At 38.8% G+C, this 14,673-nt stretch overlaps 1 protein-coding gene across 9 annotated transcripts in view; it reads left to right on the forward strand.

Moving 5' to 3' along the window:
- Window positions 1-224: 224 nt before the first annotated feature.
- SNX13 (sorting nexin 13) overlaps window positions 225-14,673 on the forward strand; it is a 157,293-nt gene continuing 142,844 nt past the window's right edge. For 3 of the 9 annotated variants that reach the window (XM_064575191.1, XM_064575186.1, XM_064575188.1), the window contains exon 1: window positions 225-1,606. In XM_064575191.1, the coding sequence (XP_064431261.1) occupies window positions 977-1,606 (630 nt within the window). In that variant the 5' untranslated portion in view covers window positions 225-976. The remainder of the gene's footprint in view (window positions 1,607-14,673) is intronic. The other 6 variants (XM_064575184.1, XM_064575190.1, XM_064575187.1 and 3 more) reach the window with 5 other exon arrangements.

Genomic DNA, 14,673 nt, shown 5'->3' on the forward strand with positions numbered 1-14,673 from the left:
CTGGGCCAGTAATATGGAAATTATGTATCAGATGTAAATCAAAACAACAACAAAAACTACTTTGCCTCAATTAGTTGAATTCACTAAAATGAAGGTTTTTCTTGAATTTCTACCAGACTACCTAAATGAACAATTTTGTTTCCTTGGTGAGGATACAACAGAATAGTGGTAACACAAGTTTGTAATGCCTTCACTTAGTATTTTGAGAATATGGGAGTAATGTGTTAAATTTCATTTTATAAAATAGTACCATTGTTAAGGAAAGGAGTCGAGGTGTGGGTAAGGAGATTCCGGAAAGGGGAATGAACTATTGGCATTAGTTTCCCCAAATGCCTTTGTACCCCCTGTAAAAATCTGAAAATCTTCAAATTTCCTTGTAAACTAGTTTCTAACACACGCCAGAGTTAACACGCTTTGACAGCAGGTTCAGGTAAACTACTTTCATTCAAACTCAGGTAGAAGTGACTGCCTCCAATTCCACACAATGTAACCCATCTGGTAGTAGATTCAGAATGGTGTCAGTCTCAGGGACTTCTATGCACAGAGTGCCCGAGTTCAGTCCCATTTCAAGTTGGCACTGTTTACAATGACACCTGCTGAAATTTGCACCGATACATAAACATATTCTATCAAGAAGCCAGTAGAACTGTTGAAATGGCAGTTAAAAAGCAAAAGTGGCTTTACTTTTTTGATTGTTTTGTTTTTGGGTCTCTTAGAAGAAGCGAAACTCGGCCCTCATTGTTATGCAGGTGCTGGCCAATCACCTAATCTGCGACAGTCCGAACCGCTAGGATCGTGGGTAAAGCTGATACGCCTGTATCAGTTCTACAACCTGTCGCACACACCAGAAAGGGGTTCGCCGACGACTGGTAAGGACAAAGGAAAGTTTCTGTCAAAGTTCAGGAAGAGAGGAACTGCGCGGGGAGCAGTTTCAGATCATATTTAACCCCATTCGCGGAGGGACCCGACCCTCCGCATGCTCCTCGGTCGCTGCTGGGCAAAGGAAATGCGAGAGGAAGGTTTTTCTACAGGACATCTGCCGCCTTGTCCCCGAGACGCGCGAGGTTCGCAGCGCCATCAGTCAAAGGCTCGGTCTCTGCGGGTCTCGCTCCTCCCCAGAGTCGGCCCAGCCCGGCGTGCGGCGGAGGACGAGCGAACTCTGCGGACGCGCCCGCCGGATCCCGGGCTGGCCCTGCGCTGGGCCCCGTCTCCACTCCCGGCAGTGCCAGGTCCGCCTGAGAACCCAGCTTCGGAGGCCTCACCGCTGCGGCCGAGCGGGCCGCGAGGCGTCCGCCTCCACTTCCCCACGCGCCGGCGCCATGGAGACGGTCACGAGTCGCCGGCGGCTCCTGCGCTCACCAATGGGAGCGCACGTCGCGGAAAGACGCGGACGTCGCTCTTCCAAGATGGCGGCGCATCCGTCGCGAGCAGCCGGGCCGGGGGGAAGCCAGCAAAGCCGAGTAAAGCCGCCGCCCGGGAGAGGACTGAAGGAGCTGTTTCGGCCGTTGGCGGCGGCTCGGGCAGTTTTCGCTGCTGCTACGGCTGTTGCCATGCGGCGAGGCTAGGGAGGAGCTCACTTCCCCGGGGTGTAATAATGTTAACAGAGGTAAGCGGCGACGGCGGCCAGTGTTTACCTGTGAAATGGGGAAGGGGCCGGCGCCAGCTCTTCCGAGAACATCATTTCTCCCGCCCGCGGGCCTGACCCTCCGTAGCGGGCCCCGGGGCCCGAGGAGCAGCGGGGATCCTACAAGTGCCCCCTTGAATAGGAGCTGTGCTGACTCAACAGAGTCCCGCCACCTCCGGCTGCTGTGCCTCTTCTTTCGCAGTTGCCACTTGACCGTCGCCCGTGGCACTGGTCACCCTCCTGCTGTCGCTACCTCCTAACTCATCGCTTCCTTCGTGGTGTCCCCTTACACGCTGCTCTGTGGCAGCGTTGGTCTCTCTGCATTGCTGCTGGTTCCTGTTCCCCTACGGTTTGCCCGAGACCTCCCTTCTCCGGTCCCGGCCTCCAGGGCCCTCCACCTCCAAGCTCAGTCAGCATCCTGGGTTTGTCACTTGGCCAGACCGGTTTTTACCCACCCCCTACTTTGCCTCCTTCGTGAAGTGGACCTTCTTTCTCAAACGACACTTGAATAGCCCAGTTGTATCACCGTACCCCCTCCCCACCCCCGACCCTGTCACCTTTTTGAATCGTAGGAATCAGAAAGTTCAGTTTAGCATCTACACTCTTGATTTGCTTAAGGCTCCCTTGGTACCCTTTGTGGAACAGTTTTTTTTTTTTTTAAACTTGAACCTGAAATGGAAGTAGGGCAACTATGACTAGCCAATCAGTGTCCCTTTTCTAGTGCCTCATGTCCATTGCAAAAAGCAGACTTTTTGAAGAGTCTGCCTTTGTAGAGTTTGCCTTTACTAGCAATACTTTAAGGGCAAGAACTAAATTGGTCTAATTAGATACTTGACCCAAGTTAACACAGTTATGTGTAGTGGTATATGCTGGTGTAGGTGTCATTGAAGATAAATTCTGCAGCTTGTGGATTTGAGGAAATGTCTTAGAAGCTACTTGCTTGAAGTCCTTTGAAGGTTCCGATGTCAGCTGTCAGGGACTACTAGTTTGGGCATCTTTGTGGGCTGAGTTAAAGATATGGAACAATTTTAATGGGCAACAGGAAGTATTCCTACCTGGGCCAAAAGGGAATAAAATCGTTTGTAGTTGAGTGGCTTTTATTGTGTTAAAATGTGATGAAAAAGGATTTACTTGCCTTTCCAATTTGATAAACCTCTGAGGAAGTTCACACTTTGGTATTTGCACTTGATTTGCACACAGAGCCTCGGCTATGATGTCTCTGGTAAATACTTACTGGTTGATTGTAATTCATGAACTCCTTGTTTCTAGTAGTTTGTAGCTCACTTAATATTTCTTTCTTTTTTTTTTTTTAAGATCTTATTTATTTGAGAGAGAGAGACACAGAGGGAACACAAGCAGGGGGAGTGGGAGAGGGAGAAGCAGGCTTCCTGCTGAGCAGGGAGTCTGATTTGGGGCTTGATCCCTGGACCCTGGGATCATGGCCTGAGCCACCCAGGCGCTCCTCACTTAATATTTCTAAATTTCACATATTTTTCATTCCTGGAGTTTATTAAATTCTCAGAGATTATGATATAACTTTCTGTTGTCATTAGCAGTATTAGGTTAAAAAAAAGATCTGAGTAGCAGAAGTTGTATTTTTACCTTCAGTGTGCTATTTTGGTGAGAATAATTAGCCTTATAATAAGTTTCAGTGGAGTCTTTAACGTGTGATATTTTATGACATGATCTTATGATGAAACTTGGCTTAGACTAGCATGTTTTAAAGAGTTGTAATGCTATCACATGAGCTCATTGTCTGCTAGTAAAATGCTAGTGCCTTGATTTGGAAGGACTGTACCTTCTAAGCTTCTGTATTGTAAAATGATTTCGTGTTTCAGTGAAATATTTTAAATAGTAAGTCATTGATGCCAGTAAGATGTACTGTAGTGCTTTGTGTGTTACTGGTACAAAGCTTGTAAGTAGCCGATCCAGGTTTCCCACCTTGGCAGTCCCTTCCGAGTCCATTCTGTTAACTACTACGAAGGCCCAGATTAAATGGTACTTGGATTTTATCTTTGGTTTGTAGTAGTCATTTTATAGATTAGAAAACTGAAGCCCAGAGACTGGTCCAAGGTCAACATTTATTAGTGGCAAATGTGAAACTTGAATCCCATCTCCTGACCTAGTACAGAATTCTGACTGTATAGCTTTCAGTGAGTAATTTTCAGCTCTCTTGATCGATTTTATAATACACTACTATCTTTTTTTAAAAAGATTTTATTTTATTTATTTGAGAGAGAGAGAGAGAAACAGCATGAGAGGAAAGAGGGTAGGGGGTTGGAGGGAGAAGCAGGCTCCCACTGGAGCCGAGAGCCCGATGCAGGACTCGATCCCAGGACTCCGGGATCATGACCCGAGCTGAAGGCAGTTGCTTAACCAACGGAGCCACCCAGGCGCCCCTAATACACTACTGTCTTGTCCCAATATTGTCAGTAGGTAAACTGAGAATTACTACTTGAGAAAGACTTTTTACTTTACCTTAGCCTTTTGTTTCTGATGCTCAGAAATAGTCCTATTTTGAAATAGATAGAAAATTTTACTCAGTATTGGTTACTAAAAAATTAATAGTGTGGGACTCCGTTTTATTGCTTCTCGTTCTAACATAGATCAGGAGATATTAGGGGAAGTGATTTAATTCATGTTAGATCTTAAAATATATAATGATGAGCTATGTTAAAAAAGAATCTCTTGTTCAACAAGCAGACCCTGTGCTCAGAAAGTGGTGAGTGGTACTATCTGCTTGGTTCTTTGACATCTCAGCATTGAGGTAGGAGATACTGTCCTCCATAGCCAGATGAGAAGACAGAGTTAAAATAGTTTGCTTAAAATTATGTAACAGGTGGTGGAACCAAGAGTCACACCTAGGTCCTTTTATTCCACATTGTGTGCTGTTTTTGTGGCTCAGTGTGGAATGCATATCATTAATTTTCTTTTGTAGCTGATAATCATCAGTAGAGACTATTTTTAGGTTTAAGTTTTTTTTTTTTGAACCAGGATGAGGATGCCAGGTATATAGATACATAATAATAGCAGTAATGATAAACATGCATATAAAACTTCAGTTTTGCATTTTGTCAAAATAGGTCTTTGAAACCTTTACAGAAATGAGAAACTATGCAAGTGATCAATTAAGAGCCATCTTAAGTTAATGGAAAAATTACCTAGTTGAGCAAATTAATATGTATATTGAACTTTGAAACCTGTGATATGATAGATTAGTGTGAATTGAAAGTACAGCCCAGTAGGTCCTCTTGCCCCCCCCCCCCCTTTTTTTTTTCTCTAAAGGGCAGTTAACAGTTTTCGATTTAAACTTTTTGGCTTTAATTTGTATTATTTTCATTCTCAATACAAATGAAATACTTAAAAGACTTGCTAGCCATATCCATGTGTCTTTTGCATTTTCCACATAGGGATGACAGATTTGTTTTAAATGTCTAGTTAATCTTTTTCCCCTTCTACTGTCTTTGCCCCTGTTAGGACTTCTTCTTAATGTTACTCCTATTTGTCAAAAGTATACTTGAAAATTATTTGTTTAATACCTATTCACCCTCCACTGCTCTCTTTTTTAAAAAAAGTATAAATTTACATATATCAGAATTAGGGTATGGGATGTTTACTTGAGGATTTGTTTCAGTTAATCTGAATTTTCACAGCATTAGAATATAATGAAATACATTAGGATATAAAGAAGTATTTATCAACGGATTTTCTTTAAACACATTTTTAAACTTTTTTTCAAAAGCTATTAGGGTTATGATTCTGAGCATTTATTATTACAGAGAACTAAAGGTATAGAAGTTGTAGGAAAATATGTTGAATTTAAACAAGGGCTGTGGTATACTCTGGAGGTTGTTTTTTGCATAACAAGCAGTTACCAGCCTGTTGATATTTGTCTTGTGCTTTCAGAAATATGTAGTAAAACATTGTAGCTGTTTAAGCTTAATAATTCAGGTTGTGTGCAAATGTGAGGCATTAGTAAATGTTAAATAAAAATGGTTTATATTTGTGTTAAGTCACTGCCACCCAGATTTATTGGTTTTGTTTTTTTTTTTAAATATTTTATTTATTTGACAGAGAGAGACACAGCGAGAGAGGGAACACAAGCAGGGGGAGTGGGAGAGTGAGAAGCAGGCTCTCCGTGGAGCAGGGAGCCCGATGTGGGGCTAGATCCCAGGACCCTGGGATCATGACCTGAGCCGAAGGCAGACGCTTAACGACTGAGCCACCCAGGCGCCCCCAGATTTATTGTTTTTTTTTTTTTTTTAAAGATTTTTTTTAAATTTTTTATTTATTTGAGACAGAGAGAATGAGAGAGAGAGAGCACATGAGAGGGGGGAGGGTCAGAGGGAGAAGCAAGCAGGCTCCTTGCCGAGCAGGGAGCCGGATGCGGGACTCGATCCAGGGACTCCAGGATCATGACCTGAGCCGAAGGCAGTCGCTTAACCAACTGAGCCACCCACGTGCCCGATTTATTGGTTTTTATATATTGACACTAATTGTAGCTTTTGTGGTTAACAAGATACAGATGGGAAAAGGCGGACTCTAGCACTTTTAGAAATCCCAGATTAATAGTTGTTAAGGGAATAAAATTTTGTGTTTCAAATACATTTTACAGATATTTGCACAAAGGAAGTTCTTTCGGGATTTTCAGAGCTTTTGATAGGTGATTTGCTCTCAAAGGTGATAGAGTTTGCATTCTGTTGCAAAATTGTTTACCCATGTGATGGGTAATTTTATTTGTCAGCTTAACTGGCCATAGGGTGCCCAGATTTAACAGTATTTCTGGGTGTGTCTTTTAGGGTGTATCTGGATGAGGATGAGATTAACATTTGAATCAGTGGACTCTTTAAAGTAGATTGCTCTTCCTATTATGGGTGGGCACTCTCTAATCCCTTGAGGGCCTGAATAGAACTACAGGTAGAGGAAGGAGGAATTTGCCCTTTTTTCCCCTCTGCCTTACTACTAGAGCTGGGACATCACATCTCATTTTATCTTCTTCCCTTGGACTGGGATTTAAATCATTGGTCCCCTGGTTCTCAGGCCTTTGGACTGAATTACCACTAGTTTTCCTGGGTCTCCAGCTTTCAGATGGCAGACTGTGGGACTTCTCAGCCCCCATGATCATATGAACCACTCCTTCATAATAAACCCCCTTAAAAAAAAACACAAACTATTATTTCCTATTGGTTCTGTTTCTCTGGAGAACTCTAATACAGAGACTTAACAGAGTTTCTTGTGTGTCTCTCTGAGAAATCCTGAGATGTGATGAGTTGTGCAGCAAGGAAGGATTTTGGGGGCTCTTTTTAACACACTCTTGCCAATAAGTGTTTAGTAAAAAATTATGCCTTGCTTTTGTTAGTATATTTGTTAAGAGAAATATTCTTGGGATGCGTTAATCTTTAAACTACACGAGCTGTTTTTTAAATGATTAATGATACTGTAAAGGCTTCTAACCAGAACAAGAATCATAGCTCCATTGGCACCTAAAGGATGTTAGGAAGTAGGAAAGAGATTTTATAAGGGGAATGGAAGGACATTACTGTCTAGAATGGGGCTGGCTGCTAACTATACACACAACATTGTTTAGCATCTTTTGATAAACCGAGTTGAATATTGCCAACCATTTCTCAAGAATTTTAAATGGGTGGGGCATCTGGCTGGCTCAGTTGGTAGAATGTGTGATTTTGGATCTCAGGGTTGTGAGTTTAAGCCCCATGTTGGATGTAGAGATCACTTAAAAATAAAAATAAAACGGGACGCCCGGGTGGCTCAGTCGTTAAGCGTCTGCCTTCGGCTCAGGTCATGATCCCAGGGTCCGGGGATCGAGCCCCACATCGGGCTCCCTGCTCGGCGGGAAGCCTGCTTCTCCCTCTCCCTCTGTCCCTGCTTGTGTTCCCTCTCTCGATGTCTCTCTCTCTGTCAAATAAATAAATAAAATATTAAAAAAATAAATAAAAATAAAATCTTAAAAAAAGAATTTTAAAGGGCCTTTGATTTATTTTTTCCCTTTTGATTCCAGATTTTCCGAGTTTATAAATAAATTATATTCATAAATATTTTCATTATGTTTTATTAATCTGGCACACATATACTCCTTGTTCATCATTCCTGATCAGTAGGTTGCTAGCTAGTTGATAAATTTCAAGCAAAAGCAAATATATGTGACATTTTAGTTACGCCCTACAACTTTATATTAAACATGTCTTCCATTCAGTATTTTGAAATATTAAAATAGAGGTTTTAGTTTTTCATAACTATCCTTGGGAGTCCTAGATAGGGAGATATCAGTGTATATGACTCTGGTGTTTGGATGGATTGTTCCAAAGTTTGTTGACCAGTTTTCTATAGACATTGATAAAAAAATATTTTCTTAACTAGTCTACTGTATGTTTATGATTAAAAGTGTTATGTTGGGTGCCTGGGTGGCTCAGTCAGGTAAGCGTCTGCCTTCGGCTCAGGTCGGGATCCCAGAGTCCTGGGAATCAGTCCCACATCTGGCTCCCTGCTCAGCGGGGAGTCTGCTTCTCTGCCCCTCCCCTGGCTCATGCCCCCTCTCTCTCACTCCTGTCAAATAAATAATAAAATCTTTATAAAAAAAATAAAAGTTACATTAATTGCTACAAGTTTATGAAATTATTTTATTTGGGAAAATACAGAATTAAATTTGGGAGAAGAACTAAGAAATAAGTAGAAATGTTTGTAGTTTTAAAGATTAAAGGTAGGGATGCCTGGGTGGCTCATTCGGTTAAACATCTGCGTTCAGCTCAGGTCATGATCCCAGGGTCCTGGGAGTGAGTTCTACATCGGCCTCCTTGCTCAGTCGGGGGGAGTCTGCTTCTCTCTGCCACCACTCTTCCCCTGTGGCGTGTGCGCGCTCTCTCTGACAAATAAATAAAATCTTAAAAAAAAATAAAGATTAAAGGTTTTGGTTATATGTCATAAGGCCACTGGAAAACCTATTTGCTTTTCATCTCTTTATGTAGTAATTGCCAGCATATATATAGCTTTTCACAGCTTACTTAGGTTTAGTCTCATTTCTAGTGTAACTGTGGAATGAAGAGAAATCTCTTAAAGGGAGAAGAAAAAGGTTATGAGAGGAGGTTCGCTTCAGGTGGAATAAACCAAGCTATGTTAGCTGAATAATAATGGAAAAGGATGAGCTTTTGGAAGAGGAAGAAAATAGGTTCTATCATGGGGAAGTTTTCAGTGCTGATCACTCAATAGCTAGTCATTTGGGGGTGAAGCTAAGTGACTTTATGGCATTCCCTGAGTGAGGGTCTCAGAGTATGGTTTTTACAATGTGTTTTGAAATTTTGTGGTTTTACAGACCATTAAGTGTCCTCTCTATTGATGTTAATCTGAAATTGACTTTCTATTTCTCAAGTTTAGTTGTGTGTTTTTTTTTTTGCCTTTTTTTTATTATTATGTTATGTTACAACACTAAATATTTGGGAGGAGAGGGAACTTTGAATTAAAGCAAGTGGACAGCTTTTAAACTATTTTACCTAAAAAGGGGGTTAAAATTGAGTGAATAAATAGGCTGGACTCGTGGTGGTGATGCATCCTCATGTCTATCAATAAATCACACCTACCACAGTAGTGAGGCAACAGACAACCTATATGTTAAGTAATATAAGGATGAGTCCCGACTTCACTTATTTATGATGTGACATTAGGGAAGTTGTTTGAAATTTTTGAGTCTTAGTTACCTTGTTTATAAAATTGGATAATAGCACTTCCTAGCGGCTCTCATATTGTTGTGAAGATCAGATAAAATGATAGAGTACAACTTTGTAAATTGTCAATCATTATACAAGTATTAGTGGTTAATACATCAAGTTCTTTTTCTGTATGCCTTGCACTGATATGAATCCAAGTCCTAGGCTCCATCTAGCATTATGGCTCATTGGCTTCTTAGTGGGTGAATGGATGGAGCCCTGGAGAAAGAGGGTGCCTCCTGGCTATTGGTGCAGATACAGGGGAGGCAGAGAATAGATTAAAAGAAGTGAAAGGAAAAAAAAAAAAAAGTAGACTTAGAGCCTGTCTTGCAAACTAGTAATGAGGTTAGTTTCCTGTGTAGTTGGTAAACTGATTCCAAAGCATTTTTGAAAAAGAAGTTCTAAAAAATATTTTGAAAAAGGTTACTTATTTGAGGGTTAGCAGTCATTTCTACATATTAAATATTTGTGGGAAAAGAAATTATCCTAAACAACAGGAAAACCTGTTGTTTAGGATAATTTCCATAAGGCTTTGGTTATAACTTGCACTAGAGATTAATTTTTGTGGTTTAATTTGTTCACCAAACACAAATACACCTACTGTGTGGTAGGCACCTGAGAAGTTCTGGTGTTGAAGCAGTGAGTCAGATCTGAAACCTGCCCTCAGGAAGTTCACTATCAGAGCTAAATTGTGCCAGTTTGTCAGTCATTCAGCTGAAGCCTTGAGGTCTTTTGTCAAAATAAAACCGGTAACATAATTAAAGGATGAAAAATTAAGCGGAAGAAAAGGTTGGAGTATGTAATTAAAAGGTCATTACTTGCATTAGCTTTATAACTCCAGGTAAAACTACCAGTTTGGATGAGATGGCAGCTCTAAAATGAGTATCTCCTTGCTATTGAAGAGTCAGCCCATCTCTCCTTTCTGTATTTGCTTCAAGCTAATTCATAATAAATGGAAAAAAAAAAAAAAAAAGAACAGAGAGGCAAAAAAATCTGTGAATTTGTCATGTTCTTTGTTTTTGTTTTTTTCCTGAAAAAACTCTTTAAATCTCCTTAAGGGGTCTACCATAGTCTACTGAAGGATCCAGCTGAATTCTGTTACCCTGATGAAAGTAATGCTTAGTCTCCACCCTCATCTATTATATATTCATTTATATGTTTATTTTGTGTTTCTTCCTTACTGATTGCAAGCTCCTGAAGATGGGGCTTACAGTTGTGTTCCCAGTTCCTGCTCCTCATTAAATATCTTTTGAGGGAATGAATGTTAAATATTCTTTTCAGTAAGATTAAGGTAAAAGTGAAAAATAATTAAGACAACAATTGTCTACCATAAATTAATGCTATCACATCAATTACCTTTCAAGGTTTGGTTACTATCAGTGTCCATTAGATAGTTTTTAATAGGATACTGTGGTTGAATATTGTGTTTGGGATCACAGAACAGAAATTTGACCAAAAAAAGCTGAACACCAGACTTTTCTTTAGAATGTTTTTCTGTCTTAATTTTTCTTACAGGTAAAAGTATGGTTAGATTGATCTTATTTTCATATGACCAATTACAAATGCAAGAACAACTTAGATTTTATCTTGTATATCTTAATACTTAATTTTTATTATGATTTTATGTGTACTACTTAAAATTTGTATTCCTGAACTAGATAAAACTTTGTTTCTCACAGTACAATAATGCTGATTTTTGTGGTGTTTTGTTGAGTGTTTCACAGTTTGTATAGACTTTAATGCTATCTTGAAAGTCTTCAAGTTTGAGGAAAAATTTGGTCATGGGTTTCAAAATTTTGGAAATTTGGGGGGTACATTTTCAAAGAGGGCAGCTGCTACCATAATCTCTTGACTAAAAAGCCTCTCTGTGTCATTGTTAGAGACAGAACATTGTTAGATCATTTCAAGCCATCTACAGTTCCATTATAAATTCAGAAATGATATGTACCAGAAAAGTTCAATGAAACAATTCTGTGTTCAGCTTTGAAAATTAAATTGGTTTATGATCTTTAAGTTAGTACCAGACACTTTATATACATCATCTGGAATAATTTACTGTTGTTGGTTTATTGCACTGTTTTCTCCCAATTTCCTGAGGAGCCTTTTTATCTGATGCATCTGTGAAATCCCCAGTCTTGCTTTTGCTTTTCACTGGAGCTCTGCATGATTGGAGAGTCCTTGGATGTTACTATGCTTAAACCTGAATTGGTTTTGCTCCTGGAACCCTGGAGCTATTTTTAGCCTGGCTATGGTTTGGCACTAGGGAGTGTGTGATTCTTTGTATTGTGACTTTTAAGGCTAGAGTTGAGTGACAACGTGCATGTGTGGAGAATGGCTTTTGGATTCACTATCATTTGAGGCTTGGAAATTATAAAACTGATTGAAGTTGTGCCGTGTTAATGGAAGAATTAAATATGAAATAAAATTTCATCTCATTTTAGTTATTACATAAATTTTGGGCAGTAATTGGTCTGATTTTAAGATATGTGTTATCCAGTGTTTCTTTAAGTCATAATATTGTACTTTAGATTAGTTCTTGATGTGTCTTCTCGAGTTTATTTGAGATGGTATATTTTTCTCAGGGTATTTAATCAGACTGCAGTTATTAATATAACAGCTATTTTTATGCCCGATGTTAATTACTAACATCTGACACATTTTCTTTTTTTTTTTTTTTTTTAAAGATTTTATTTATTTGACAGAGAGACAGCGAGAGAGGGAACACAAGCAGGGGGAGTGGGAGAGAAAGAGAAGCAGGCTTCCCGCCAAGCAGGGAGCCTGATGCGGGGCTTGATCCCAGGACTCTGGGATCATGACCTGAGCTAGAGGCAGACGCTTAATGACTGAGCCACCCAGGCGCCCCTGACACATTTTCTTGAGGTAGCACCTAAGTGCTCAACACTTAAACCTTTGGAATAGTCAAATCCTGGTCAAAGCAGAAAAAGAGGAAATGGGATAGGGGGAGGTTGAAGGCAGCTTGAAAGGTGTAACAACAAAGAAAAAAACCCCTGAAATATAATGTATTTTACAAAGAGCGGGTATGTTGATTACATAAAAATTTTAGAAAAATCAGTTAGGTTTCAGAGTATTTTGTAATTTATTAAAAGTGTGTTTTATGAACTAAAGCTCAGCAAGTTAATGTCTGATAACTCAGAATATTGAATCAAGTAATAGGCACTAATGCAAAATTTAGTATGATTATCTTTGTACTGGGGCACAGAGTGTTAGTCATCTTTTTTCTACCTATCTATAAATCTTTATATGCGTACATATATGTATTTTCTAATCACAAATTGAACATTCTAATTTCTGAAGAGTGTATGCTGAAGATTAAGAGCGATGGCTGGTGTCAGATTATTTGGATTTGAATCAAAGTTTTGTCACCTTAGAGCATTTTGACTTTGGAAAGTTATTAACTTTTTTGAACCTTAGTTTTCTCATCTGCGTGACTGTAAATTAATGGTACTTACGCCAGTTAAGTATTAAGTGAAATGACATGTTAAATCCTGTGAATAATGTTTCCCACAGTAACATTCAGTAAATACTAGGTTTTATTATTTCTTCAGATGTAAATAGCAAGTAATTTATTTTCATAACTTAGAATTTAGTGTTTGAAGTTGTTTTCTGTGTTCTTTGTTTCATAGTGGAGGTTTTAAAAAGTCAAATAAAACAAAGAAGTCCTCTTTGATCCAGATGATCCAATTCTTCCCTTTCTAAGTTTTTACTAACTTTCTAATTTATGTATTACGTTGAGAGCTAGATTTAGACTGAATTTCAGGAGGAAATCGAAGAGGTGTTACCTGTACAATATGAATTGGTCATAACTAGAACTTTTGACTAACCGGTATATCTCTTCTATATTAAAGCTTTTACTGTAGGTGAATGAAAGGGAAAAAGTTGTAGTACAATTTCATATTTACTGGCTTTAAAAATGCCAGTGTTACATAGTTTTCCGTTATGAGAAGTACTATGATTCTTGTCATTTTGATAAAGTTTTACGTAAAGTAGCTTTGAATTTATATAAGCTCTTTTGGATTGTTCCTTTTATAGGGAATAGGCGAGGAATGTAAAAATCCTTTGTTTAAAAAATATATATAGTGGCGTGATTTGTATTAGTATTGTGTAGTGAGTTAAGGAAAGGACTGAGGGCTATGTTATTACAAATAAAATTTGTACTTACAAGTCTAAATAATGGATACTAAGCATATACATTATTTCAATCCCTTCATACAACAGCCGCCTATCTACATTCATCCAATAATAAACTTATACACAAGGAGGGGGTGTTCCTGTTATAAAAACATTTTACTTAGCTGGAGATTACGCCATCAAAATCCTTTGTGGGTGAATCTGTATCTTTCTTTATTTTCCTTTCTGTACTTATTTTTTCCTTCTTGTTGGTGATGCTTTGTGGATGTGTTGATTATTTTCCCTTGCTTCTTTTATTATTCTCCTGTCTGTAAGCTTGCAGCTTGCCCTCTCAGGGCTTTTCCCCTAACCTTTACCCTTTCCTCCCTCTTGCCAATAAATTAAACAGGCCATTTTCATTTTTAACTTACCACGAATGGGTATAAAAATATTTTTCTGTTGTTAATTTAAGAGGTGAACAAATAAAACAATATATATATATTTAAAACAATATAGTGCAGTATAATTTTTTTATGATGGTATGCCTCTTGTCTGAATTTATCTTCATTAAAGAGACTCATGATCTCTGAGTTAATGAACACTGTTGAGCTTTGTTTTTTTATTGTGAATTAAAAGGATCTTGGAGTACTTTCAGGGTCATTGTTTTGATATTGAGTTGTTACTGTACAGCTGTTAGGAATGTGAAGGAAATTTATATGTATCTGTGCCAACTCTAGAACATACCCTAGAAGTTATCTGAATACTATTACTTACAAAATCTACATCAGATTTTTAAAGACTACAAGGGATTTAGGATGTTAGTGTCAGTTTAGTTACTTCAGGTTTTTCTGATAAATTGAATTTTTGAATCTCAATAAATCACTTTTATTTTATTATTCAGACATTGTGTGTAGAATCTTGCCCATCCCCTCCCTGCTTCCTTTAAAAAAAGTCACTTGAGAGTCTGTGTAAAATAACGGTTCAAAACATGCTTGAATTTTAAACCAAGCTCAGTTCATGGCCCAGTTCTATGAGTTAGCTGTTTCCTCATCTGTAGAATAGAGTTAGTAATATAACTTATGTCAGAGTTGTTGTGAGAATTAAATATATATAAAGTGGTTAGCAAAGGTCCTAGCCAATACGAAGCACGTAATAAATGGTGGCTCTGACTGTTGTGTTAGAGGATGCTCCTTTTCATAAGAA

The sequence above is a fragment of the Mirounga angustirostris genome, unplaced genomic scaffold, assembly GCF_029215605.1.
Source record: "Mirounga angustirostris isolate CCGP_5_RB_7025 unplaced genomic scaffold, mMirAng1.0.hap1 SCAF_12, whole genome shotgun sequence".
Classification (NCBI taxonomy): domain Eukaryota; kingdom Metazoa; phylum Chordata; class Mammalia; order Carnivora; family Phocidae; genus Mirounga; species Mirounga angustirostris.